This window comes from Plodia interpunctella, chromosome 10 (genome assembly GCF_027563975.2).
Source record: "Plodia interpunctella isolate USDA-ARS_2022_Savannah chromosome 10, ilPloInte3.2, whole genome shotgun sequence".
NCBI lineage: Eukaryota > Metazoa > Arthropoda > Insecta > Lepidoptera > Pyralidae > Plodia > Plodia interpunctella.
This window is the reverse complement of record NC_071303.1, coordinates 2,663,770-2,689,169: the sequence shown is the minus strand read 5'-3', so window position 1 is coordinate 2,689,169 and position 25,400 is coordinate 2,663,770. Positions and strand designations below refer to the sequence as shown.

Below are 25,400 nucleotides of genomic sequence, written 5' to 3'. Positions count from 1 at the left end.
TGCGAAAGTTTGTGAGGTTTGTTACTCACACGGCAATGTTACTCTTTCACGCAAAATCTACTGGACCGATTGTTATGAAATTTGGTGCACATAAGGTACTATTTATCCTGAAATCCCCACAGGAGCGAAGCCCCGGGTCACAGCTAGTATGAAATATATTTACTAACTAAAAACATTGTCGAACATTGAAAATCGAATTGGACGCATTAAACGAAATGAAAATGTTTCACCATAACACAAGATCTTATTCCATTTTCAAATATTTGTCGCGGAAATCGAGTCTAAACCGAGTCAATTTCCTAGAATAGTATTTTGCATTTTTATGCGTAAAGTGAGAATTGGAAATGCAAACGCTAGAGCATTTCATACGCCAACTTACTAGTCGTCCTAGAACGACTAGTAAGTTTACTCGATGCGATTCTGTACGCCAATGAGTGAATTACAACGGCAATGTAGGCCAACAATAAATAATCATCGCACTGCATCACCTAGTCTTTCCGCATTTGCCGGTTACTTACAACGTCGGATTTAATAAAAAAAATTAAAACGCTAGAACATTTCACACGCCAACTTAAGGACGTCATGTCTACATTTTGCGGACACCTGACAGTTAATGTAGCTGGTTAATTTAAATTTTATTTTTCAGACCCATTATCTCGAGTGCAAACTCTCTCTCTCGACATATCACTAAAAGATCTGTAGTAATATTAAAAAATGCAAATGCTTTAACTCCATTACAAAAAAATATACTCAACGGAAAAGTCGATGGAATAGGGTAAATTTAGCTAAACGATAACATATTATATAGTAAATATAAACAAATAAATATCCAACGTAATACTAATCAAGTTTTACATATCAAAATAACACAACAGTAACAGTATTTCAAACAGTAAGCGAATTGCCTCAGGATATATGTTTAGCTTACGATTATCAGAATATCTGATATCCGACGTCCTAGTTTCACTGTAGCTACACCACGCTATGCGTTTTCAAAGATTACGGTGATGTACACAGACGGCACGTCAAATAGGCATAATATTTGATATTGGAGAATCGCGCTGCGTCGCGCTGCGTCGTGTCGCGTTTGTGCCTCAGCTAGGACGTCGGGTTAGTTTGCAACGCTACACGAACAGAGCCGCGACATAAATAATTACACGGTAGGGTAGTTTGCCTCTCTGGGAGTAGTTACACCGAAACCTGCGGCCGGCGAAAGCTGTAGTCTGATTTACGGAGCAATACTGTATTTTTTATTTATTTAAATTAATACGAAGGGATTTTTAGTTCATCTTCTTCGGTAATTTTATTATTAGCTCTCGAGCTAATAATAAAATTATAATCGATCGATTTAGAATATCAACCACAAAAATCCACCTTCGATTCTAGCCACATGCGAGTAACTCAATTTCTATTCATAAACATACCTACTGGGAGAAGAATATCCTGTTATTGTACTGTTGCCATAGGAGTTAATCCTAAAGTACCTTTATATTCTTTTCTAGGTTTTAGTCTAGCGACACTAGTGTCGCTCGGGTATACTAAGATTATACTAGCTCTTGCCCGCGGCTTCGTCCGCATGAATTACTCTGACATCACCCCTCATTATAGTCATAATTCAGCACCCTAAAAAGAAGAACAGTATCATTCACATTCATTCTATCACCGGTTACAATTATAGAAAAGTTTCTTAAGATCGCCAACTATGTAACCATTCCCAAAATCAATGCAACACAAACTTTGTTGCACAGATGAGTTACACAGTATACATAAGTATAAAATGTATGATGTATAGGGATAAAAATATTGCACAAAAGGCAGCCTTATCGCTGTTAGCGTATAGCAATTTTTTCCAGGCAATCTTTAGGCAAAATCGCTGAAATTCGGACCTATGCCTAATTGGCCTGTGGATTTTATGTCCAACTGGGCATGTGTACTTACAGTTTTGATACCAGACATGGTCATTAAGAAGTAAGGACGTAAAGTTATATATTTAAGCCCTATAGGAAGTTTTAGACTTAAAATGACACATTTAAGCGAGTGATCTTTGTATGATAATATCTGCATGGTAAATAGGTGGGTTTATATAAAAGCTTGGACCATATTTTTTTATTTGTTTAAATATTTTAATACAAACTGTTAATAGGAACTTTTTTATAAAAATACTTTAAATATATTTTTTTTCTATTTTAATAGAAACTTTTTTTATATAATCAACATTGCGAACACATAAAAAGAAAACAATTTCATAAAACACTTTTTATAATTTTTTTTAAATAACAAAAACAGTATTTTCGTCTCCACATTAAAATTAACGGTTTTAAGTACAACAGAGGCAATTCAAATGAGAATATCAAGAGCAATAATTTGAAGTATTTCTGGTGAGCCAGGACTATCAGGCTGTAAAAACTTTCGTCACGACACGGCCGGCACGCGATTGTAAAAAAAAAGACGCCGGTCGATAACCTTGCCTAATTTTCGTGTAAACCTTGTGGATTAAGGTGGAAATCTGTTGTTATGATTTTATTTTGCCTGTTATGTGTAAATAAATAAGCTGTCAAAGAGACTCTCAGAATATCTTTACAGATCTCGTCGATTATCAGAATAATCATTTATGAAGAAAGTTTGTGAGGATAAGCTAAAATGTTTTTGAAAGAAGAAAAATCTATTGTGTACTGAATTGTTAGTACACATATATTTAATTACTGTGCGAATTATAAAAAAAAATGCAAGACAAACGACAGCATTTATTTAACAGACTAACAGGCAAAAACAGAAAATATGTATTGTTGTTACGTTTCAGGAAATGAAGAATTGTTTTAAATAATAAATAAATTAGAAGGCTGTGGCTGCAATACAAACAGTTACAAAAAATTAACGCGTCGCAGCTACAGTCGCAAAAGATTTATACCTTAACTGTTTCTTTTCAGTATTATAAGTCCAAGCTCATTCATGTTTAGAGAAAGGTGATTTATTATATACGTTACGGACTGCGTGTACTACATTTTTTGTGTTTATTTGAGCATAGATTTGTGATTAGAAATAGTCTTCACGAAAGAAAACATTCATTAAACAAAAACTTAATTAAGTAAAAGCCCTGTGGTCGATGTAACTCATAAAGTCAACTTTCCAGCGGACCCCGGGCTCAGACACTCAACGGCTGGGAAAGAAACCGGGAAAACGGCGTCTGATATACTTTATTTTTTATTAAAACTCTATTATCGATATTTATTATAATAATATATGAGATGAGAGATATCTCTTTTACGACTATCTAATGACATATAGTGGCAAACAGTACACACTGTGAACTTAAACTGTCAATCAGGTTTCCTCGCGATGTATTCCTTCACCGGAAGCAAGAAATGATCAAAGTGAACTACTATAAATGGTATATGAACTAATTTGACACGAATAGGATTCGAACCTTTCAATCTCAGGTGTACGCTCTTAACCACTTGACCACTACCGCTTTCTAACTGGCTCATAATGAAACATTGAAAGATTGACCAGGTATATACTATAGCTGTAGAATATACAAACTAATGCAATACAAATATCAACTTAAAAGAAAGGAAACTTGATACAACAACAGACGGCCGCTGAACCCAAGTATATATAATAACATCTTCAAAGGGAATGAAATATCAAAGTGACCGATAGGACAAAACTTCCCGATAATCCTTAAGGAAGGACCGCAATATATTTTAGTAGGAGAGAAAAGGCTTGGGCCCGACGGCTCCCTTGATAAATTAATTAAAAAAATAAATAGTACCGACATAAATCATGCAGAAAAACTAGATTCAAGATTCAAAATTAAGATTAAAGATTCAAAACTAGGCTCATTCAGATGTGCGCATTGTCACATTTATATCACCGTTACAGACGGAGGTTGAAAAGGAAATAGATAACGGGCTCAAAAAGATTGATATTTAAAAAAAATATTTTATATAATAGATACTTTTAAACAAATAGCTGTCATTAGAACAAAAAAGTCGAATGTCCATATAGTATTTTTTAAACCTGAAACAGGTTAACTAAACGAATTATTCGAAATATCACGAAAATAAACTGTAGATATTTCCCAAAATGGTGATATATAGATTGTTAAACATTCCGAAACTAGAAGTCAGAGATAACAGAAATAAATGCAACTAGAGATTTATCTTCTACGTGTGCAACATTTTTACAAGGCTGCCCAAAAACGTGCATTTTTTTTTAGGTTCATTCAAGTGCGTGGAAGTTTTTCATCAAAATCCCGTTTAAATTCCGTTCGAACGTGCTATATCCCGATGTTCAAATATCATCTAAGTATACAAAAATTTTGGTGTGAAATAATGGAACGAAATTCGAGGCGGAAAGCGGTTCGATTTAACCCTAAAAGTGAGTGAAGGAAGCGACATAGCCGGACCGCCGTTACTGCGGTCGAAACGGTGCGGGACTTAATAAAATATACGGGAATTGAAACATTGCGGACGCTGATCGTAATGCGGCTATTCGTAAAGATTGGGGTCATTCGCTTGCTTTATGTTTTGCCGTTTTCAGATACGTCTACAATTCGATTGTATAGTTTACCGGGTTATACTATGCAGGGTTAGACGTACGAGCAATCTCACAGGACTTGATAGCTAACATCGTACACAACAACGTTTGATCTTGATGATTCAATAGAAGCGAAGTTGAAGATAATTTATTTATTTTTCCAAGCAAAAACATACTTTACATATTTTTTGATGACCTCGGTGGCGCAGTGGTAAAGTGCTTGCCTCGGAACCGAGAGGTCCCGGGTTCGATCCCCGGTCGGGTCATGCTGGAAAATGATCTTTTTCTGATTGGCCCGGGTCTTGGATGTTTATCTATATATGTATTTGTTATAAAATATAGTATCGTTGAGTCAGTATCCCATAACACAAGTCTCGAACTTACTTTGGGGCCAGCTCAATCTGTGTGATTTGTCCTAATATATTTATTTATTTATATTTATTTATTTACTTATAAACAAATGGCAAACAATTAGGACAAACAGAAAAAAAAATGTGCGGCACAAAAAAATAAGGTTTTGTAACTTAAAATTTATTTTGAATCTTTAAATTTGCGTATTATCATAAAAGTAAATTTAGAGCATAGTATGGAACATCAATCGGAAATTACTACCAAATTAGGTCGAAACAGCTCCTATTGCGAGCACAGGTTTCGTCCAGGTAATCTGATAATATACATCCTAGGAAGGCTTCCGGATATTATATCGGGTAGTGCTTCTAATATTTGATATTCTAAATGATGATAATGTAATGGATACTATGATTTAAACAACGTTAGAAATAGACGTTATATCAAATTTACGTGAACTTTGGTCAAAAATAACCAGAGTGATAAATAAAGACACATTTCTATCTAAAACGAACCCTGATGAGGTCGAACGTTGAAATCAAAACATTAGTGACATATTATTTCGAACAAGTGTGTTGAAAAAAGTTTTTCTTGGTTATAAAATTATGTTGTATTTTCTGCGATAAAAAGCAGGGATTCTTAAAGTCCAATTCTAATAACATTTGTGAGTACTGAGTATATTTATATTTCCAAGTCGTCGCCGGACGTTGTCTGTGAAAAGATAAATGGCGCTGAGGCTGAGGGTAAACTGTGAACACTGAACCCGTAAATATATTGTGAGATAACATATCTGGTTTTTTCAAGACACAGAATATGCGTATTGTGCTATGGTGAGGATTAATGTGATAGTTAAAAATAAAATTTAAATTGTTCACGGATTAAACTTCTGCTGGGAATTAAAGGAAATTCAATTTGACGACTGAAAAGTAGATGTTTATTTTATGGCAATTTGAGTATATTCTTCATACTCTTTATAATATTCATGAAACATTTTGTATAATAAGTGTACTTTTGAGTTCACCGTAATAAAATTCTTATGCCTAGCAATGGGATAATTAAATTCGGTAATAAAAAAAATAACCAAAAAAAATTCACGATCAATATCAACACAAAAAGTCTAAAACAGCAGTGCGCTACGGTAGTATTGAAGTAAAAAATACATTTAAATGCAAACACACAGAGTTGGAAACACAGGCCACACTGGCAGTTGAATGTTCGAATACATCGCGTTTTGCGCGCCATCAGATTGTGAATCCATTTTGCGCTGATGCAGGCAATTCAGGCTGCATTGTTTTTGAAGTACTAGAGTAATGCTTTGATTTGGATTGTAATCAAAATAAATATAAACGTGAAACAACCGTTTGTTTATTATAAACAATTTCGCAAATAATTATGTTCACAACACTAAAATGCGTCAGCATTCTTTCATAATATGACGACCTCGGTGGCGCACTGAACCGAGAGGTCCCGGGTTCGATCCCCGGTCGGGTCATGATGGAAAATAATCTTTTTCTGATAGGCCCGGGTCTTGGATGTTTATATATATATATAAATGTATACGTATGTATGTATGTTATAAAATATAGTATCGTTGAGTTAGTATCCCATAACACAAGTGTAGAACTTACTTTGGGGCTAGCTCAATCTGTGTGATTTGTCCTAATATATTTATTTTTTATTTATTGATATACCTATATGTTGTAAGTGCTTACTCATCTCATCAAAATCTTATTTTGTATGAAAGACTAACAACATGCCCCGCAAATCTATAAAATATCGAATCCAGAATAAATTTATATACAAATAAAGTACCTATCTATACTTAATTGTTCTAATATACTGCATTCTCGGCATGACATCACGTTTTTCGTATTCTAGTGGACACAAAAGCCAAAAAGAATTTGTTAAAATGTTTTAAGTTAATATTCATTATGATCATTAACATAAAATTTAGTCATTTGGCCATGTAATTAAAAATCGAAGAAAAATTTAATATCATAACCATTATCAGTCTTTTTGAAATCTGATATAAGTATGATTTAAAATTCCGCCGTCTTCAAAGTAATATTTGAATGGATTCGTCTTCCAATTTGTTCCAAGAATACACTTTGATAAACATAATTCCAATGAGATTTTCGTAGAAATTTGACGTAGGTTCTTAAAGATTTCACGAGTCGTCGAGTTCGGCAGGATCATCCAGGTATGTTCGTACGTCTGATAAATCAAATATTCGGATTTTAAATTACCATGGTGCTTCGTTCCACATGGATTTCATTTGTTTTTCTTTTTCGTGTTTGTTAGTGGCCAATAAAAAAACGCTGAACACAGTCAGTGGAAGCAAAATTAAAATGTTAAATCAGAAACCAAAATCCAGTGAAAAATAATTTATAAAAAAATATTTACATATTTATGAATTGAATACACATAAAAATGATAACTATTTCCTCAATTTATCTTAAACAAATAAAAAGGATGCCTTGAAACAAAAGCGCTCTTCATCAAAGCGCCATCTTGTAACGTTCATAATTTCAAACTAACGCTACAAAAATTGGCGGTGCAGAGGGTCTTTTACCGAGAGCACAAGCAAACAACGCCGGAGATAAGCTGCATTCAAGGCGAAATTGTAAAAGCGTCGGGAGAACCTTACAAAGAACCTTATTAACCTGCCAGTAACTAATAGACGATAGGGTTACAGAATGACCGGTCGAGGGTCACCTTTGTAATGTAAATACGTAATTTTAACACAACGTTCCAATTAAATAGTTTTTTTTTTAAATTTCGAATCATAAAGATATCAGGAAGCAAAGATTTTTGATTTTTATTTTCTTTTTATCATGTAGTTTAGTTAGTCACTAGCGCACATTTGAAATATACGGCGTACGTGTCAAATAAAATTGGTGTTCGAATTCGAATTTCGAAAGCTAGAATCAGCCAGCACCATAGATAGGTTTACGCCCAGTATTTGTGGTTTGCGATTTGGGAAATAATCTGGGCATATACTGGGCGATAACCTATCTCTAGGCAGCACGGATTAACCCAATGAAAGCGACAAGCGAAACGTCAAATTTAGAATGACAGCAGATGTACTTGCGAAAAAAATGACATCAATCAATCGCGAAATTACTTTCTTCGCAAAAAAAAAAAACAAAAAAAACTACTAAAACAAAGTATAGCAGAATACAGTACACTCTACCACAGACTCAAAACTAATAAAAAACATCAATCGAACAACGACCTTATTAATTTTTTTTAATCATAAACAACATCACTCGTGCTATCTCGCTCGTAACAGAAAACGAATATAAAAAAATGTTATACGAATAACTACTACTACTTCATTCTTTCATTCATTACAATGTATGTATCTTCTTCGTTTAACGCACCCTCGTATAAGGTAGTTCAAACTTAGCGTGTGTCCCAATTGAATCGAAGTTTTGAATTTCGAATCTCTAAAGATGATATCTGGCAGCATAGAGCTCTTTGAAGCTTTTTTTCTTTTATGTGACAGAATGTTAAGTAGTGTGAAGCGTGGCTAGCTGGCTGAAAAGAGATGCAAACAGCGATATGCATAGTTTACACGGCCTTCTTTGCCGAAGTTAATGAGTCTTGTAAAAGGGGACGTAGGTTTTATGTGGTTGGATTATGGAGTCTGTAGTGTCTCATGTTTTGTATGAAAGTATTTTGTATGTTAATATATTGTAAATGACTGACAACGGTCAATAGACAATGTTCATACGATATATACAGAATAATATGTAAATATCATCAATAAACGGATAGACATTTAGTAAAAGACGAGAGTTAGGTCGAATTATTAGGTAGATGAGAAAATTCCTAATAGCAAATAAAATCATAAGGGCTAACCCTAAATGAAATATGTAGGATGAGGCATTAGACAATCATAAAAAAAACGCATTGTAAAATAACTAGCTTTTGCTTGCGATGAAAGGTACCCTATGTCCTTCTCCGTACTTCAAACTACATGTATGCAAAATTTCAAGACAATTGGTTGAGTAGACAGAGCGTGAAGAGGTAACAAACAAACTTTCTTTCGCATTTATAACATTAGTTAGGACAAATAAAAGTAATGGTTAATATAGATGTACATTTTTAATACATTATAGATATTTATGCTATTTAGTCTACATTGAATTTATATTCCAGTTTACAGTAACATACTTTTATTTTAAACATCGTTTATCCGAAACAAAAACGTGTGAACTATAAAACAGTCACAATTAACAAATCGTTTAGCGTTAACAAAAACAAACTTTTACGTGCAGCAGCGATTTTTGTTTTAGAAAATAATTACTACCAAGTTTCAACGTAAACAACTACTTGAGAACACGAATGTGGAAGGCTTGAATTTTTTTAAAGGATTTTCGAAAAACAATTGAAATTCTCAGTTTAGTTTTGGGACATTATGTAAAAGGCCTAGTTACAAGAAATTAGAAAAAAAATCTTAAGTACGGTCAACAGCACATCAAGTTATCCTGCATGAACCTCTATGGCGCGGTAATAGCGGCGAGTTTGCAACGAATTGGGATAGGTTGATGACCTGTTAACGTACGTTTACCTACTGGTATAATAATTTTACGTGGTAATGGTAATTTATCGATGGTGTCAACTAATTTGAATCCCTTCAAGAAATCTCATCACTATGTAGTGCAAAACAATGTCGCTTTCCGCCGTCTGTCTGTCGCTATGTACTTACCTTTATTATTTTTAACATTTATTTATTAACTTTTTATTTTATATTTTCAATCAGTGTGAAAATCTTATATACTTATCTATATATACCTAAGCTTGCATATCCTTTTGATTTTATTGCAACACCCAATCCGGGTACATTCGTTACAAAAACATTTTATACAAACTAATGTAAAACTGTACATGTAAGCATTGATTAAAAGAATTATAGTGAGAATCGGCAACAAAGCTTTTACTTCAAGCTACAATGGCGGATGCTAGACGTTACTGAACTTAAATAAGACTGCTCGGCCATGCAGAAACTAGTATCGAGATCAAAAACCTTTAACCGCGGCCAAACGTGAGCACAGCAATCGGCGACATTCATTTTTCGCAAGTCTTCTTGACGATTGTGTTCCGTTCCATCTTGGAAAATTTATTACACAAAATATATTATTTAAACCAAAAAAGGGCTCAGAGCATACATTACAGTCCACCATTGAGTCATACAGAGAAGATTATGTAACTGCAGCTTCTAAATGCATTAAACTTAATAACATTGTTTTACAGCTTGATGATGATGAAGAATAGGATATATTGGGTAGACACCAAGCAATATGACATGGTATGGAATATGACCATTTTGATGAGAGTAATCAAGTCAACACAGTTGTTAATATATATAGCAGCTAAAATAAAATATTATTTTGTACTCCTCCTCAAATTAAAGCAATTAACAAACTTGTCGCTTAAAACTTATCTCCAATTCGAACTTTATATACGATGCATATTTTATGAGAGCTAACCTATAATCAGTAAATCAAATTTAAGACTAAGTTTTGAGTAAATTTTACAGTTTGTAAAATATCATCCAGAAATTTTAATTAGAAATCATTACATATATATAATAATTGTGATACCAGCATTAAATGCATAATCACGTTTTTAAATCGTACTTAGATTTTCATGGACTATTCTGAAGATATGATCTTGCGCTACGTTACTCTCACCATAAAACAAAATTACCTCGCCTGCCATCTTGCCAGTTAACTAACCGCCCATCCCTGGCCAATAAAAAGAACTGTTACAAAGGCGAAATTCCCATCGCCGTGGGCGCCTCAAAGGATATTAATCCGCATCCAATAATCGCTTTTGATAAGAGATTTTCGACCATATAGACCTAAAATATTCATCAAGACTTTTAGCAATCTTTTGTTTTTATGCAATCCTAATTATGTGCTTTGTTACTGGAACATCATAATATTATTTATATTGTCGTCTATTAGTTTTATCCCGTCCTTTGCATTTTCTTTTAACTTATTGTCGGTATACATTATTGAAGACCACATAGCATTAACGATTCTTATAAACAGACTTACCATTAAATTCTCGGGAAAACAAACGACAGTGGCGCCACAGTCGGCACGTGTTACAGACATAATCTAAATGCTAATATATCCAAGTCACTCCACGATACCAACGGATTGACGCGCGCGCGGTATCGAACATTCTTTAAAAGGGTTTCTAGTTCGCTTCGAGATTACGTACGAAGTGTGATAATGGATATTTCATTTAAAAAGTATTCAGCATTTGAAGTTGACGTCAACCAATATTTTTCAAAATAATAGGTTGTACAACTAAGGGATTTTTATTGATTCTTTGCGAAAACATCTCTTATAGCTGAAATATTGAAAAAGATAAAGAAACTACTTGATTTTAGTGACCTATCAGTTCTAAACTAACTGCTAATTTTCATTGCCCCCTAGAATATTTTGATCACAACTCAATCTGTTCAAGTAAATCGATTCAACCACATTATGCCCCTGTCTCTCGTATGTAAATCGATTGTTTTCCATAGATTTCATGTCTTTTTATATCCGATCACTTCCCCACAATATGACAGGCTCGTTTCGCGCTATCCCCTGTGCATATTAAAATGCAAATCAAACCAGTGGCTGGCGTCGTAATTTTTTCGACGAATCGAGTCGACAGTCGTAATCGAGATAGTCACGTCTGTAATATATTTTCCGAACGCCGTAAAGACATCTAATAGGAAATCTTTTTATTCCAATATGTGCCGAATTTTTTTCTTTTTTTTTACGAGAGCAATAAAATTCTTAATCGAAAGTTAATGTTGTGGCCAGATTGCGCTTGAAAAGGGTTGGGAAAAATTGTAATTTGGTGGTGTCTGTGTATCATTTTATACATTAATTGCGTTCATGAGTTTGGGTGGGTTTATAGTCGACGCAGCCGTCTGCCCGCTTATGCAAACGAGCACCGAGTGTCCGTAATGTAGGTATTATAACAATTTAAGAAGTAAAACAACAATAAGTGCGCCTAATAACGTTATTTTTACAAGGCTTGGTGTATGTAGAATGAAATATTAAGGTCCAAAGAAAAAGATTTCCAAGTTTTGGACGTGGATATTGTGCAGTTTTCCATCTGAGTTTAGTGAGATCAATGAAACTTTTTATCTATATTAAGGAATCATAAAATTAAACAGACATCAGATTTTAACAATCATGTCAAACGTTTGCCTCAAAAATTTGGTCAAGTCGGCGAAGAAATTACTAAGTGTAAGTCTTTGTAAAACGGCGCCATTTTGTAATTTGGAAAATATTCCAATAATGTCGCAACGAGCTTATTGGAGCTATTTTTTGCAAGTGTCGTATACAGTCCACTTTATAAAAGTCAATAATTTACATCCTCAAATGAACCAGCAAATAATGTATGTAAATAAATGTGCGGAAAATTCACATAGCAGGAAAAAGACGCAATAGAATTACAAGTAGACATTAAAAGCGTTTACGCTAGTCTCTATTCGACTTATAAAAGCACGTAGAAAACAACAGTTTCATGAACATTTTATATCAACCTATAAACCCATTTTTACCTCTCATTTTCATAAAGCTGTGTACATAATTATGCGGGGTAGAGAGCGTGGGACGCGATTTTTGGTCGAGTTTTATGTTAATGTGGACCCTGCGTTCCTCTATGCTAATGACTGAATATGAGAGTATTCATACGGAACCACTATTTTACCCCTTCGTCTGTTAGGGGTAACATAAGCAGAAATTGAGTAGCGGGAAGTATGTTAATTTGGCTTTTGTGAATTCAAGAGAAATGCGATTAATGTGGAGCATGTGGTTGTGTTTCGGTGCGTCAAAGAGCCCTCGATGGTTTTTAGTTTTGGTGTATGGTTACCAATGACATCAAAGCTGTTTGAGGTCAAGTCTGGCATTTTGTTTTCATATTTCAATTGTTAAAACTGTAATCCTTTCTAGAGGAAATGTTATAAAAGAAAACTGTTTTCATCAACTGTAATGTTAAATAATTGTTACAGTAAATAGTGATTTTTAACATTATTAGCTAAGTCCCGTGGAATATCGAGATAAAATATATCCTATGTTACTTATAAATTGTGTAGCTTGTTACTGATAAGTATTTTGATAATCGATTGAGTACTTCTGAAGATTACATCCTACACAGAAGCTTCAATATACAAGTATTTCCTCTTTACAATATTAGCAACTCAGCACTAGTTCTGATAGTCCTCACATTTTGTAATATGAAAAGTGACATCAAAACAATGTTGATCAAACGCCGGTCTAGTTTATGTGACACTTTGTCCCAAACTTGTGTATTTACCGACCAAAACAGCACGCAAGGAGGTGAGGAAGGTCAAAATAATGGTATTCGAGAAGTTTCTGAAACCATTGCTGCTCGTTGAAGGGATAGAAAGTTAGAAGTACTTAGAAGGACGGCAAACACATCGCTCGCGAATGTATGGGTCGTTAAATGTTGCGATCTGATAAAATTGTGTGTATGTATATATAAAATTATACATGACGTCTAGTTCGCGGATGGACTGCTACGGATAGTGAGTGACTGAAATACGGAATTGTATCCACTGTACTTACTGTTTTGGTAAAAAAAAAAAGAGTTAAAATTAGTTTTATCTATGACCAGCTGACCATCAGTGGGACACAAAATAGGCTTTAAACATATATTTATTTGTGTTTGGTGCATATTAATACGGTTGCTCCTCGAGGAGTAGGTAGAACCTATGGCTTTCTATGTGGAATCCATACGGATCTTTCTCGTTTGCTGTAGATTGTTTGTTTATAGGTAGTGTCTTTTGTGGACTGTAGTATAGTATAGTAGGTATATGTCTTTCAAGGTTTATGATGATATGTCAATTGGGGACGTAAAATATAAGCACCTATTTCTGAACTAATCAGGGTATGACATCTATCTAGAAAATCTTGCATACATTTAACATACTTATTTATTTACCACTTGTATCAAAAATTCCTTGAAATATGAATCCATAATAAATTTCTGTGAATTTCGATATTTCACAATAATTAGCGATGAACCCAAAGTTCTGCCTATAGATTTCATTAATGACAGAGACCAAAAACCAATAATTTCGTAATAAGGATAATTACTCCAAGCGTTGTCAAATTATTGGAAAGAAGCATTATAATTAAAAGAGTGGGGGGAGAACGTCAACACAGGAAAGAAAATTATCTTTTTAATATTTGCAAAGATTTTCGAGTCGACCCTGATTTTTGTTTTATCATTATTATTATAACTTTGACGGAATATTTTAAACATTTTTCAAACAAACTTATATATACTAATATTTGAATATTAAATGTGAATGTCTTTTTTGTACTATGGAATATACTAATGATTTTATTTAATGACCTATACTTTCACATCACTCCGCTCTTTGCGAGCATACATGGTAGGTGAATACCACTATAGAAACAAGAAACACACACGAGTTTTTTAGCTTTTTCTTAACTCAAAGGAATCACATGCTTTTTTCTGTTTCCTGGAATAATATTAATACTCTCAAGAATATAACTAATACACGTTCATCCTATATCGTTATTTCGTCAGTCAGTTTTTACAAATGAAATTGCCTTATGATTAATTCTTATAATAACTGAAACGTCTTAACTACCATGCTTGCTAAACCGTCACTTGTTCTGTAATAATTATAATGTAATAATAAACAAAGATTTCCATTTTCGGTTGCAAGTTAGTACTTCGACCATACTTTTTTTTAAATAACGTTCAGAACATTATGTATTGAGCATGAAAAATAATTTAAAAAAACAAGTGAAGATTTAATCGTGACAAAAAAGTAAGAGAACTCACCACTAGCGTCAACTTGAGGGTAGATGAAGAGGAGGCAGGCAAACAACAGAGCGGCGGTGCGGTGGAGCGCGCGTCGCCGCTCTCGCATCTTACCGGCGCTGGGCTGCGCCTGCGCCGAAAATCACGTGACAACGCAACCTTGACAACATCACCGCGCAAACGCGCGAGATCACACCCCACCCTTATAGTTCTTAACCTTACTTACGACTCTTACAAACTATACACATCACAACCGAGTTTTGCCACTTATTCATAAATTATGCTATAATTATTAATTTATCACAAAAATACGACAACCGCTTCGATGATTAAAAAATTTCAAAATTGTAAAACACGTAGAAGTTTAAACTATATTTACAAGATTCTAATTTAAATTTATTTTATTTTATTAATTTTAAACGTTCGGTCTTTTGCATTTAGTTTTTACTGCGCGGCATACGGAAGCACAGTTCGGTTCGGTTCAACCATATTCCATTTTTTCGTCACTGTTATTATTCTCAACTTTGCGAATCACTGTAGTCACACGTTCCTCTGACGCCACAGAGCGCACACTGCTTCTCAATCAGACACATTTTTTGTTGTTTGTAGCCAGAACCGGCGAGTCGCTCTCGACCCGAGCCTGTAATCAATCAATCATCGACAAACGTTATGGATCAGCACGAATTTGTTCCGATCATGCTGATGAATAACGTTTGATTTTTTTCTGTACGGAATTGGAATGCGCTTTCCGATAAATACCTAATTTGATTTTTTTATGGTTTTAAAAACATTCATATCTCAAATGACAATCATTTCAATTTTATCTAACGATAGCCATCGCCGACATCAAGATTGCAATATGACAGTACAAGGTGCAAGTGCAGTAGGGCACAGTCAGAAAAAATCGGGAAAGAGTTCGGCAGAGAATTCATTCGGAAAATTTATGAAATAAATATATAGTGAAAAATATAATAACAATTTCTTAATATAATATTTTCCCTGGACTGTTTCATAAACAATCAATGGTAAGGCATAAAGGACGGAGGATGATATTAAATGCTATTGAATGCCACATTTTTCTGAACAGTACAAAGTTTCTCTTTACAGAAAGTTTTTCAATTTAGCCTCAATCTGAAATTCTGTCAAAAGTAGACTTGACTTAAGAGGATTGTGTACAAGCTCCGATTCAAATTACATAATGCTCTACAACTGTCTCAATACTCAGTCTGCTCTTCTTATTCCTCGATAAATGTGTTTTATTATTATTTGTTCTGTTTCTAAAGCTACGATGTTTTGATTATTATTTGTGCTGTTTTTTTTCTTTTGTAAAATCTGTATACAAAATATTAAGAGTTCACTCACTCTAACACTGAGGACAGCTTATGGCAGAAAACTACAAATATATAATTATATATTAATATTAACGATAATAATAATACCGAATGAATACGTACAAGAAGATCATTGACGACAACAACATTACTGATGACTAAAGGATCTACCCACGTTCACAAACTACAAAGTTTTAGTTTATATTTAGAACACAGGTTGATTAAGCACAAATAATTCCACGTCACTGAAAATCCTAACAATAGGTATAACTATAATTGTCTGGATGGTGAAGATGAATCAATCTATTGTAACTTAGCCTAAACATAAACAGTTATTAACAAAACCAATGGTAATGGAATAGCTATACGCAATATTCAAATAAAATTGTATTATATTTAGATCTTGATTAGTATTGTCTTGATCTTTGTATTAATTTAATCTGTGTATTATCTTGATCTTTCAATATTTAATAATTTCTTTTGGGTCTTTTGTGATGCAATTAAATGATTTTATTTATCTATCTATATTTTCAGCCTAGTCGACTAATTTATTGACATTGTCTCAACTTAAGGATTGCGTTTATTTAATTGTGAATAAAATAATCATGTGAAATTAAACGCATCAAACAAAAATGTACACATTTACAGCATGATATAACATCTAGAACGCAGTTTGAAACTTGCTCGTCGCGCGCAATAATCATCTATCATTCTGAAACTGGGAACGTTTAATCAACACTCAATCTTAATTAACTCACTAACGATCTTATTTGCAAACTCCGTGACATCATCTAGTTGCTATTTTTAACTGGTATTTATTACATCTCATTAAACGTTCCGTTACACATTGGAATTTTATATCAGTAAGAATCTAGTATTTATATTTTGGGATCTTTTGATAACAATTTGTAAAATAAGTTCTTTAAATAAAAAATAAAAGTAGTTTCAGGCCAGGTACCGATGATATGTCAGTAACAAAATAAACTTAACTTTTTAGTACATCGATATTCAAATTTACAAAGGTGAAAAGGTGATTTTTGAAGGCGTTGTGTCTTTGACTAGATGAACGGGAGTCCAGTGCTGCATGATAGCACGGTCCACGTCCAATCTAGACGCAACCGTTTCCACCAGAATTATAATAACTATAGTTTCGCAAATCAAAGCTATAAACATAAACCCTAAACTTAATGTGTTTATGTTAAAATAATTTATTGTTCACCTTGGAGTAGACTACAATAATTAGTGAGAGTAGCCCTCTTTTACGAATGAAATAAACTTCTCCTTAAAAGAAACTCCGAAACAAAATAAACTCTTCTATAAATAAATAGCGTGTCATCTGAATCTTTATTATAAATATGTATTCTGAAAAATAGTGTAAACATGGCAGAATATTTATTCAGATGGCATGACGTTTTTTACGCTATTTGTTCAAAGAACATTATATTTTGTTATATGTGATAAATATCAGTATATTTATCACAAAACATAACTAGAGTGATAGCCCTATCAGTGTCCGCAGATGGCCAGTTCATAACGACGATCTCGTATGCAAATATCTCAATTCCGTGCCGTCACACCTGGTCCGTATTGGAGTTATAAGTTGTGCAAACTGCTGCCTCTATCATTGAATATTTAGTTTGTATTGCTGTCCCTTTTTCGCTTCTATGTTATTGAATTCAGCTCTATTCAAATGTCCTATCGACTATTTTTTCTGTAGGATTCCGACAGTAATTTATCTATAATGTAAAATATGAATGTTTTGTTACTACATCGTAACTTTATAATTTAACTTCCTAACCTATTATTATGTCCACAGTATAATTAAGCCTAAAAATAAATCAGTACAACGATCAATAGACACAGTAATCTATTTTAGGCTGTACTTAATTGTTCCTAAACAAAAATATTTCCGACATTTCGGTAAGCGTTGACAAATAGGCGAAATTTATTTCTGTCACCGGTATCGGATTATGAAGCAGGATTCTCCTCAAAAATCCTGTATGTACGGTGCAAATGGTGGGTTGTCAGCTCGCCGGCTAATCCTTGGCTTGCTGACATTACATGTTGCGTGCGCCGCGAATCTCTGCTTATATTCGCACGAAAATGTAAACGAGTATTCGCATTAAAACAATGTACTCTTTCGCTCTCCTCTCTCTCTAACGTAAGTAGAAATACGAATATAGAAAAGGACAGAGATGATATTGATAAATACTATGTCGTTATATTCGATAAAATGACGTAGTTACGTATGCAATTTTAGGGCGTTATTCTGCAATGAATGAACATTAACGGTGGCTGTGGTTTTGTGATAGTATCAAATAGATATGGCACAATTTAAATAAAACCGTGCGGGAATCGATTTAAGTCCATTAAATGATATTTGAGTATATTAAAGCGATCCAATTCAGTGAAATTGCATCCAAACAAATGAGGTTATTTAAGTGAATTGCGATATTAAATTATTATTTCATATCGCATTTGGATACAAATGGCTGTTGTGTATTATGTATGTATGTATGTGCTTCCCACAAAATGGCCATTAACTCTTGTTTTAACTTAAGCAAACATGTTCACAAGTTTCGAGCTGTCTAGACAGTTCCAACCACGTGGTAAGGATTCTAAGTGTTAGTTTATAATATGTAAAGCTTAGAGTTATTATTCATAGAACAGATAACACGTTTCGATAAACGCATAGACGATATCAACCACAGGCAATAAAAAAATGACCTATCGAAATGATAAAAAATATATTAAATTAGACAAATTTTCTTTTACGTTTTATAAAATTAACTGAAACATTTATTTTACACACATAATGATTCGTCAAACAGAACTGGACACGATCCGTCAACTAGCAGCAAATCAGCCAGTGTTTCCCAACGCGCGCCGTCATCAAACCAGCGCTTCCCAGTGGCTTACTGATTTACCGCCGCAACGTTCAATGTTTCCCGCCGTTGAATTCCAAAATTGCCGTTTCGCAATTTTTTTGTAAATATATATATTTTTTATGCATATTACGTACAATGGAATTATGCTATGCGCTATGCACAATAAATAAAGACTGTAAAACTAACGAATAAGCAAAACCAGCATAACAAACATTGATGCATAAATTATCTTTTATTCAGACGTCGATGATTTTGATGGAATGTAAAGGAAAAATAACTACAATCCGTAGGGAGAGAGAACTTTCAAGAAAGATACACAGGTACAGAGCGCTAATATGTTATTGTCCCTCATAGTATAATTGAAGATCAAACGAACTTCTAAGTGAAGTTCGATCATAATTATGTGAACAGCTTCATTCGAAGCGATTTTATAGGCATTATGAATAATGCCTACCTAGTTTTGTTTGAGATTGAGATATGTAAATGTTTTATCTCATTTAGCTACGCTAGCTCTTTGTCAGTTTCCTTTGTCTTTGCTATAATCAATTATTCTGAACCCCTGACGACAGAAGTTTTTAGTTTAACGTGTACGTACTCGTATATCTTCATGTCTGTCTGTATGTACTATCCGTAGCGTTCTAGCACCCAATCGGCGGAACCGATTTTGATTTAGTATTTAATCGAGAGTGTTCTAAGCTATGTTTGGAAAGTGTGCGTACAGCCGTTTGGAAACCGTCAGCTCTCTTCTAGCAGATGAGACGATGCCAGCAACTTCGGAGTTGGGAGTTTCTTGAATTATAACATAATTTTTATCTATAAATATAAATAGAGTGATAATATAATGTATATTGTAAGAACTATATAATCGGTACACATTATATAGGGCAGACTGGTAACAACAGTTCTAAGCATGGAAAATTTCGCTTCTATCAGTCAGCGTGCCTAGTCAGCGTTTCGCTCAACTTATACGAGTACAATGCGGGCATAGACAACAGAGCTTGGATGTTTGCACGGGGTGAAATGATCAAAGCATAATTTGTGGCGGGGTTTTTAACAGAGTTTACTTTGTATCCTGCAGTAGTTATGTTACACGTTAGTCTATGGTATAGTTATAAAGAACTTGTTATTTTATGTCTGCCAGAATTCATAAGGAGGAAACGAATAAAAGATTATACTATAATTAATAAACGACTGTAGCAGACAATTTAATGCTATAAAAAATCTATTATGGTAAAAAAAATCATTTAATAGTTCGGAAATTAACAAAGGGTATTTGGCACGAAGTTGAATTCTTAGTGAAAACATAACGCAGACCTAATAACGTCAGACGCGTCTGGAAACAGGAGAAAAATAACAAAACAATACTATGCTAAGTACGGCGTGTAATGTTTTGCTATTATCACAAAACAGATATAGTCTAAAGGATAAGTAAAAAATACATTAAGAACATCTTTGCAGCACTTTGGTATCATAAATTTAATAATTTGGTAAAGTTACAAAAAACAAGAATTCAAAATTTTATACGCCGAAACAGACAATTAAAAAATGTCTTCGTGTTAAAATGCTAAAATATTATTTTGTTATCTTATTATATTAACTTACTCCGACGAAGCTCCAACAACCAAGCTGCTAGCGTTCAAATGTTGAGAGGACTCGGCTGCAGCACGAACTCACAGGCAGTTCAGGAGTAAGTTTTTTACCTTCCTTATGTCTTCTGCTGTTGTACTTCAGTACGTATAGTAGAAGAAGGAATCCTACCATCTGTAGCGTGTGGTCTCTAGGACAGGGCCCAATTCACGACGCCTCACAGCCTTATATGTAAATGGGAACATGTAAGAATGAGAGGCACAGCTAATAGTAGGAACCGCAAGGCAATACTTGATCCAATGTGACGTGCGGTGAATATTTGTTAACTTACTCCTATTAGTCCCAAAATTCATCGAAAGACACTAAAATATTAATAAATTGTTACGAGTTTGTAGATTTTATTATTTTTTCCTATAGTACATGCCATTGTAAATTGCTATTTGATTTGTTTTTATACCATTGTACCGAGCAGGCAAACAGGCATGCGGCCCACCTGATGGTAAGTGGTCACCAAAGCCTATCAACGACCGATACACCAGAGGATTCACACGCGCGTCACCGGTACCCTTTGCACTACACTTTGGTACACTGTAATTACACTGCCTTTGCCTTGCAAACACTATTGTTTGGCGGCTGATACTGATGAGATTAAGGTACTCATGCAGAAGTTTAGGTTTATTTATAAATTTAGGGAATTTTAGCAACTTTACGTGCCATTGATAGAACACACTTAAAATGCTTTATTTACTTACTCTCGGTGTTTTGTGCTATTCTATTGCACGGTACCGACCCATTACCCCGCTAGGATTAAAAGTAGATGTGTGCAATAAAATTTTACAACTGTGTATAAAACTTTAGTATTCCCAGATAACCGATATTCATTTGGATACTCAACGAAAACGTATGCGGATTAATATTTATGTATAAGTTTAGTAAGTAAGGGTTGAAGGTGGTATAATCTCGTCTAACCTAATATATAAGATGGTCAATGGACTTTGTGATGACAATAAATTGAATAGTAATTTGATTATAGATATTTCTAGTCATCAATTAAGTCCCATATTTGTGCAAAACTAATCTCAACATACACGTTCGTAGTTGTCAAATCATTGGCTCCAGGTTTCTTACTTGTTTTTTGTCATAAAATCTTTCCGAATTCGGGTGTTGTGAATGGAAAAATTCCACGAGGGCAAAAAGCTACTGAATAATTTTCTCCCAACTCGTTACAAGAAATTGAATCGTTTGTTGCATTAATTTCCTGTCAACATTGTGCCGTTTAAATGTGCTATAAATAAAAACGACGTTGCCATACTACCGTTGTCATACGAAAAAAGGACGTATCTGACATTTTTTTCAAAATTCAGTAAAATGCATATTTAGAATCGCCTTTTTATACTGATTCCGAATATGTATACAACTCATTTCGGGAAAAAAATCAGATGAGTCTTTATTCAGTATGACGCGAAAATAACAAACGAACGTTATGAAAACTCAATATCCGCTCAAGGGACCGGGGCGAATGCAGAAATACAAATCATTCAATTGAGATTTATTTGCAAACAAATTATTACGGTTCAACGCGGTTTCATAAAATACTTGACCGAAAGCAAAAACAAAACGCAATACTGACAGCAGCGCCATCTGCGGTTTGGATGTTAGGTACTTCATCGCGCAAAATAGGTATACAGTACCGATGTTCATGTAATCTACACGGTTACATTGTAAAGTAACTAGAAATATAAATAACCACTTTCATTTTGTTTAGTTAGGTTATAACTTGATTTGATTTGTTAGTTATTGAGAGCGTCGCTACTGTTGAATTCTTACAAAAAAATTACTCTCCTAATTTGGTTTTGAACGTTTCCAATTTTGATCAGCGAATAAAGTATTTGCACCACGCAGATTAATTATCCCGTAAATCTTGAATGCGCCCCACAAAAGCATAAGTATCGTTTGACATTCACATTAGCCAAAAACATGCAAGCTTATATTATTTTTTAACCCAAAGATACGAGTAACGAGTCTCACAATTAAGTATCATAACGGCTGTTAAATTATAAACAATACGGCGACAGGCAAGTTTACACAAGTCCCACTTTGTTAGAGAGATTCGTGCTCCTTTTCATATAAAACGAGGTACAGACCATGCACATGTGTCTTAAACAACTTATAATTATCACTGCTGATTATAGCATAAAATTCACATGTGCATACATGTGAATTATGCAGTCTATATACAATGTAGCTATATTTTGGAAATATTGGACACATATTTTTTATTATATAGTTATGATAATTTATTAAAACGAAGTCTATTTAAATAAATAAATAACTGGTTGAATTAAAAATACTGAGGAATGTAACATCAGAACACATACATCGATCGATTCGCTTATCAGGCTGGGCTTCTATATGATTGTAACAATCATTTTGGAAAAAATACTTAACTATTTTATAAAACAAAAATTAAGCATGTTTAAACGTTATTTCTTTATAATTATTTCAATGATATTTTTAAGCAAAATATTCTATACTAGATGTGGCCCGGGACTTCGCTCCCATGGGAATTTTTGAGATGAAATATAGGCAATAGCAATCTTGGATAATGTACCTTTCTAACGGTGAAAGAGTTTTTGAAATAGGTTCGGTAGTTTCGGAGATCCATCTTAAACATACAAACTCACGCATTCTTTATAATAAGTATTAGATTAACACAGCGAATGGTTGCCATCAACGCGCCGGTCTGTCCCTGCCTTAAAGCGTTAGCATATGAATACGCCGCCGCGACTCATTATAATGACAAAGATCTCAGTCCACGGACTTAATTAATCATTGTGTTTACTGATTAACATCCGCCATTCAGAACTTACCTAGTTAGCGAATTTACATCGCGATAGAATAGTTAAATTATTCCGGATTAAGTTGCCTAGCTTGCTTTAAGTCTTGAGTGACCTTTTGAACCTTGAAGGATTGTTTGTTTGAATTGCAATTTAGTTATTGACCCAACTCTATATATTTAAATAAACGTACTGGCATTATAAGTCTACTCTATTGTTGACAAGTTCTTAAAAAAAGAAACAAAATTAGTTCACTTATTAATTACATTCTGCAGGACCGTAGAAAATATTAATTATTAAATATCGATAAATTTGAAGCAAATTGATTAAATTGATTTCTTCAATAAGTTTCAGTAGTTTCGATCTTGTTAAAAATAAAATAAAATGCTATCAACCTATATAATGCTATAATAAAACGTCATCAAATATTATAACAAAATACTACAACCTCAAATTATCGCTGGTTGACTGGAAGAGATCCATTCATGGGATACGGCTGCCTTTCATCTTACCGTTAAGTACGTAATTTTAACATGTGTTCTTTGTACAATATGATATTTCAAACAAACAAATATACAACGACATATTAGGCAAATAGAGGATCATACACAATATCCGCATACAGTTCATGTATGTAGTCATTCAATTGCATAGTGTATGAGCTGTATACAGAGTATGCACGGGTGCTCGTAGTTAGCGTACTCTGTAAGATATTCCATGTTAGCTTATAATTGAACCTCGCTCCGTAGAGGAAGTGAAATTAAAATGCTGATCCCCAGTATGAAAGAGGGAAATTGACGGGATTATGTGTATGCTGCCTTATTTTTCAGCGTCGACGGAAAATATAGGCGTTGTTGAATGAATGAGTGAATGAAATGTTTACAGTTTGTGTCTGTCTAAGTCATCGCTACTGATACGGTTGATTTGTTGAACTAATTGTCTCGACTTTCGTCATAAATATTCTTTTAAAATAATTGGATAAGAAAAATTAAACGATGATCGAAAATTACAAATATCAAGGATCGTTTTCAACAAACAAAATTATGCAATATCGATATGAGTGTATGTTTATGAAAATTGACTACACGAAAGCAATGGAACAGTGTTTCAGTTACATTTTCCAGTGAAATATTAAAGGAGTTCAACGGAGGACTTGTTATTTATGTAAAAATGAACAAGTTTTACGGTCTTGTAAAATTTTTATTCGAGAAATTACGTTTGAGCTAATTTTCAATATATGCACAAATATAAATCCGACACATTTTCCGTTAATAAAAAGAAAGGAAAATATCCGTAAAAATATAATACATTAAAAAAATTAACTTAATATTGCAATTACAGTATTAAATTAGATTTTATTTTGCAAGTCCAACTAACAACCATCGAACGTAAACAATAAGTTAAAATGCAAACAACCATGTGCAAATGTTCTATTTAATTCACATGTTCATTCAATTGAACGAAACCTAGTTTCAATTTAACATATGGAACGGGAAATATTGTGTAAAAGTTATAACAGTAATTATTCAGATTTCTAAATTATATTATTTTGCATGTAGGTAATACAAGTCATTTAATTTACTTTCATAGATGTTCTAAACAAATATATACCACAAATACATAAAAATATATATAAACAAATATATAAGAGGCCCACACCAAATGCACAGAATGGAGGGAGAGGACTTTGCCCAGCAGTGAGATACTAAATACTAAATTTTCTAATGTTCTAAAAGTAATCTAAAAAAGCAATTTCAGAATTCATTCAGTAACAATGTTGCCGAACAACATGCAAATTTTAAATGAAAGCTTTTCTATTATATTTTTTTAAATTTTATGTATGTTGAGGAAGTTATATTTATACTTGTCGAGTTTGTGTGTGAGAGAAACCTACGGAATTTATTTCTCGCTTTTGGGAAATTTTTTGAAATTACTTTTTTATGAAAAGCATAACAACAAAAATAGCCTCAGACAACCTTTATTCAGGTGTTTGCGAGCACAGATAATGAAAATTCTATCTCGACAATGCT

At 33.6% G+C, this 25,400-nt stretch overlaps 1 protein-coding gene across 5 annotated transcripts in view; it reads right to left on the bottom strand.

The window, feature by feature from the left end:
• Lar (Leukocyte-antigen-related-like) overlaps positions 1–25,400 on the bottom strand; it is a 360,684-nt gene that overhangs the window by 177,258 nt on the left and 158,026 nt on the right. For all 5 annotated transcript variants that reach the window (XM_053750781.1, XM_053750784.1, XM_053750782.1 and 2 more), the window contains exon 3: positions 14,749–14,857. In XM_053750781.1, coding sequence (XP_053606756.1) covers positions 14,749–14,857 — 109 coding nt within the window. The remainder of the gene's footprint in view (positions 1–14,748; positions 14,858–25,400) is intronic.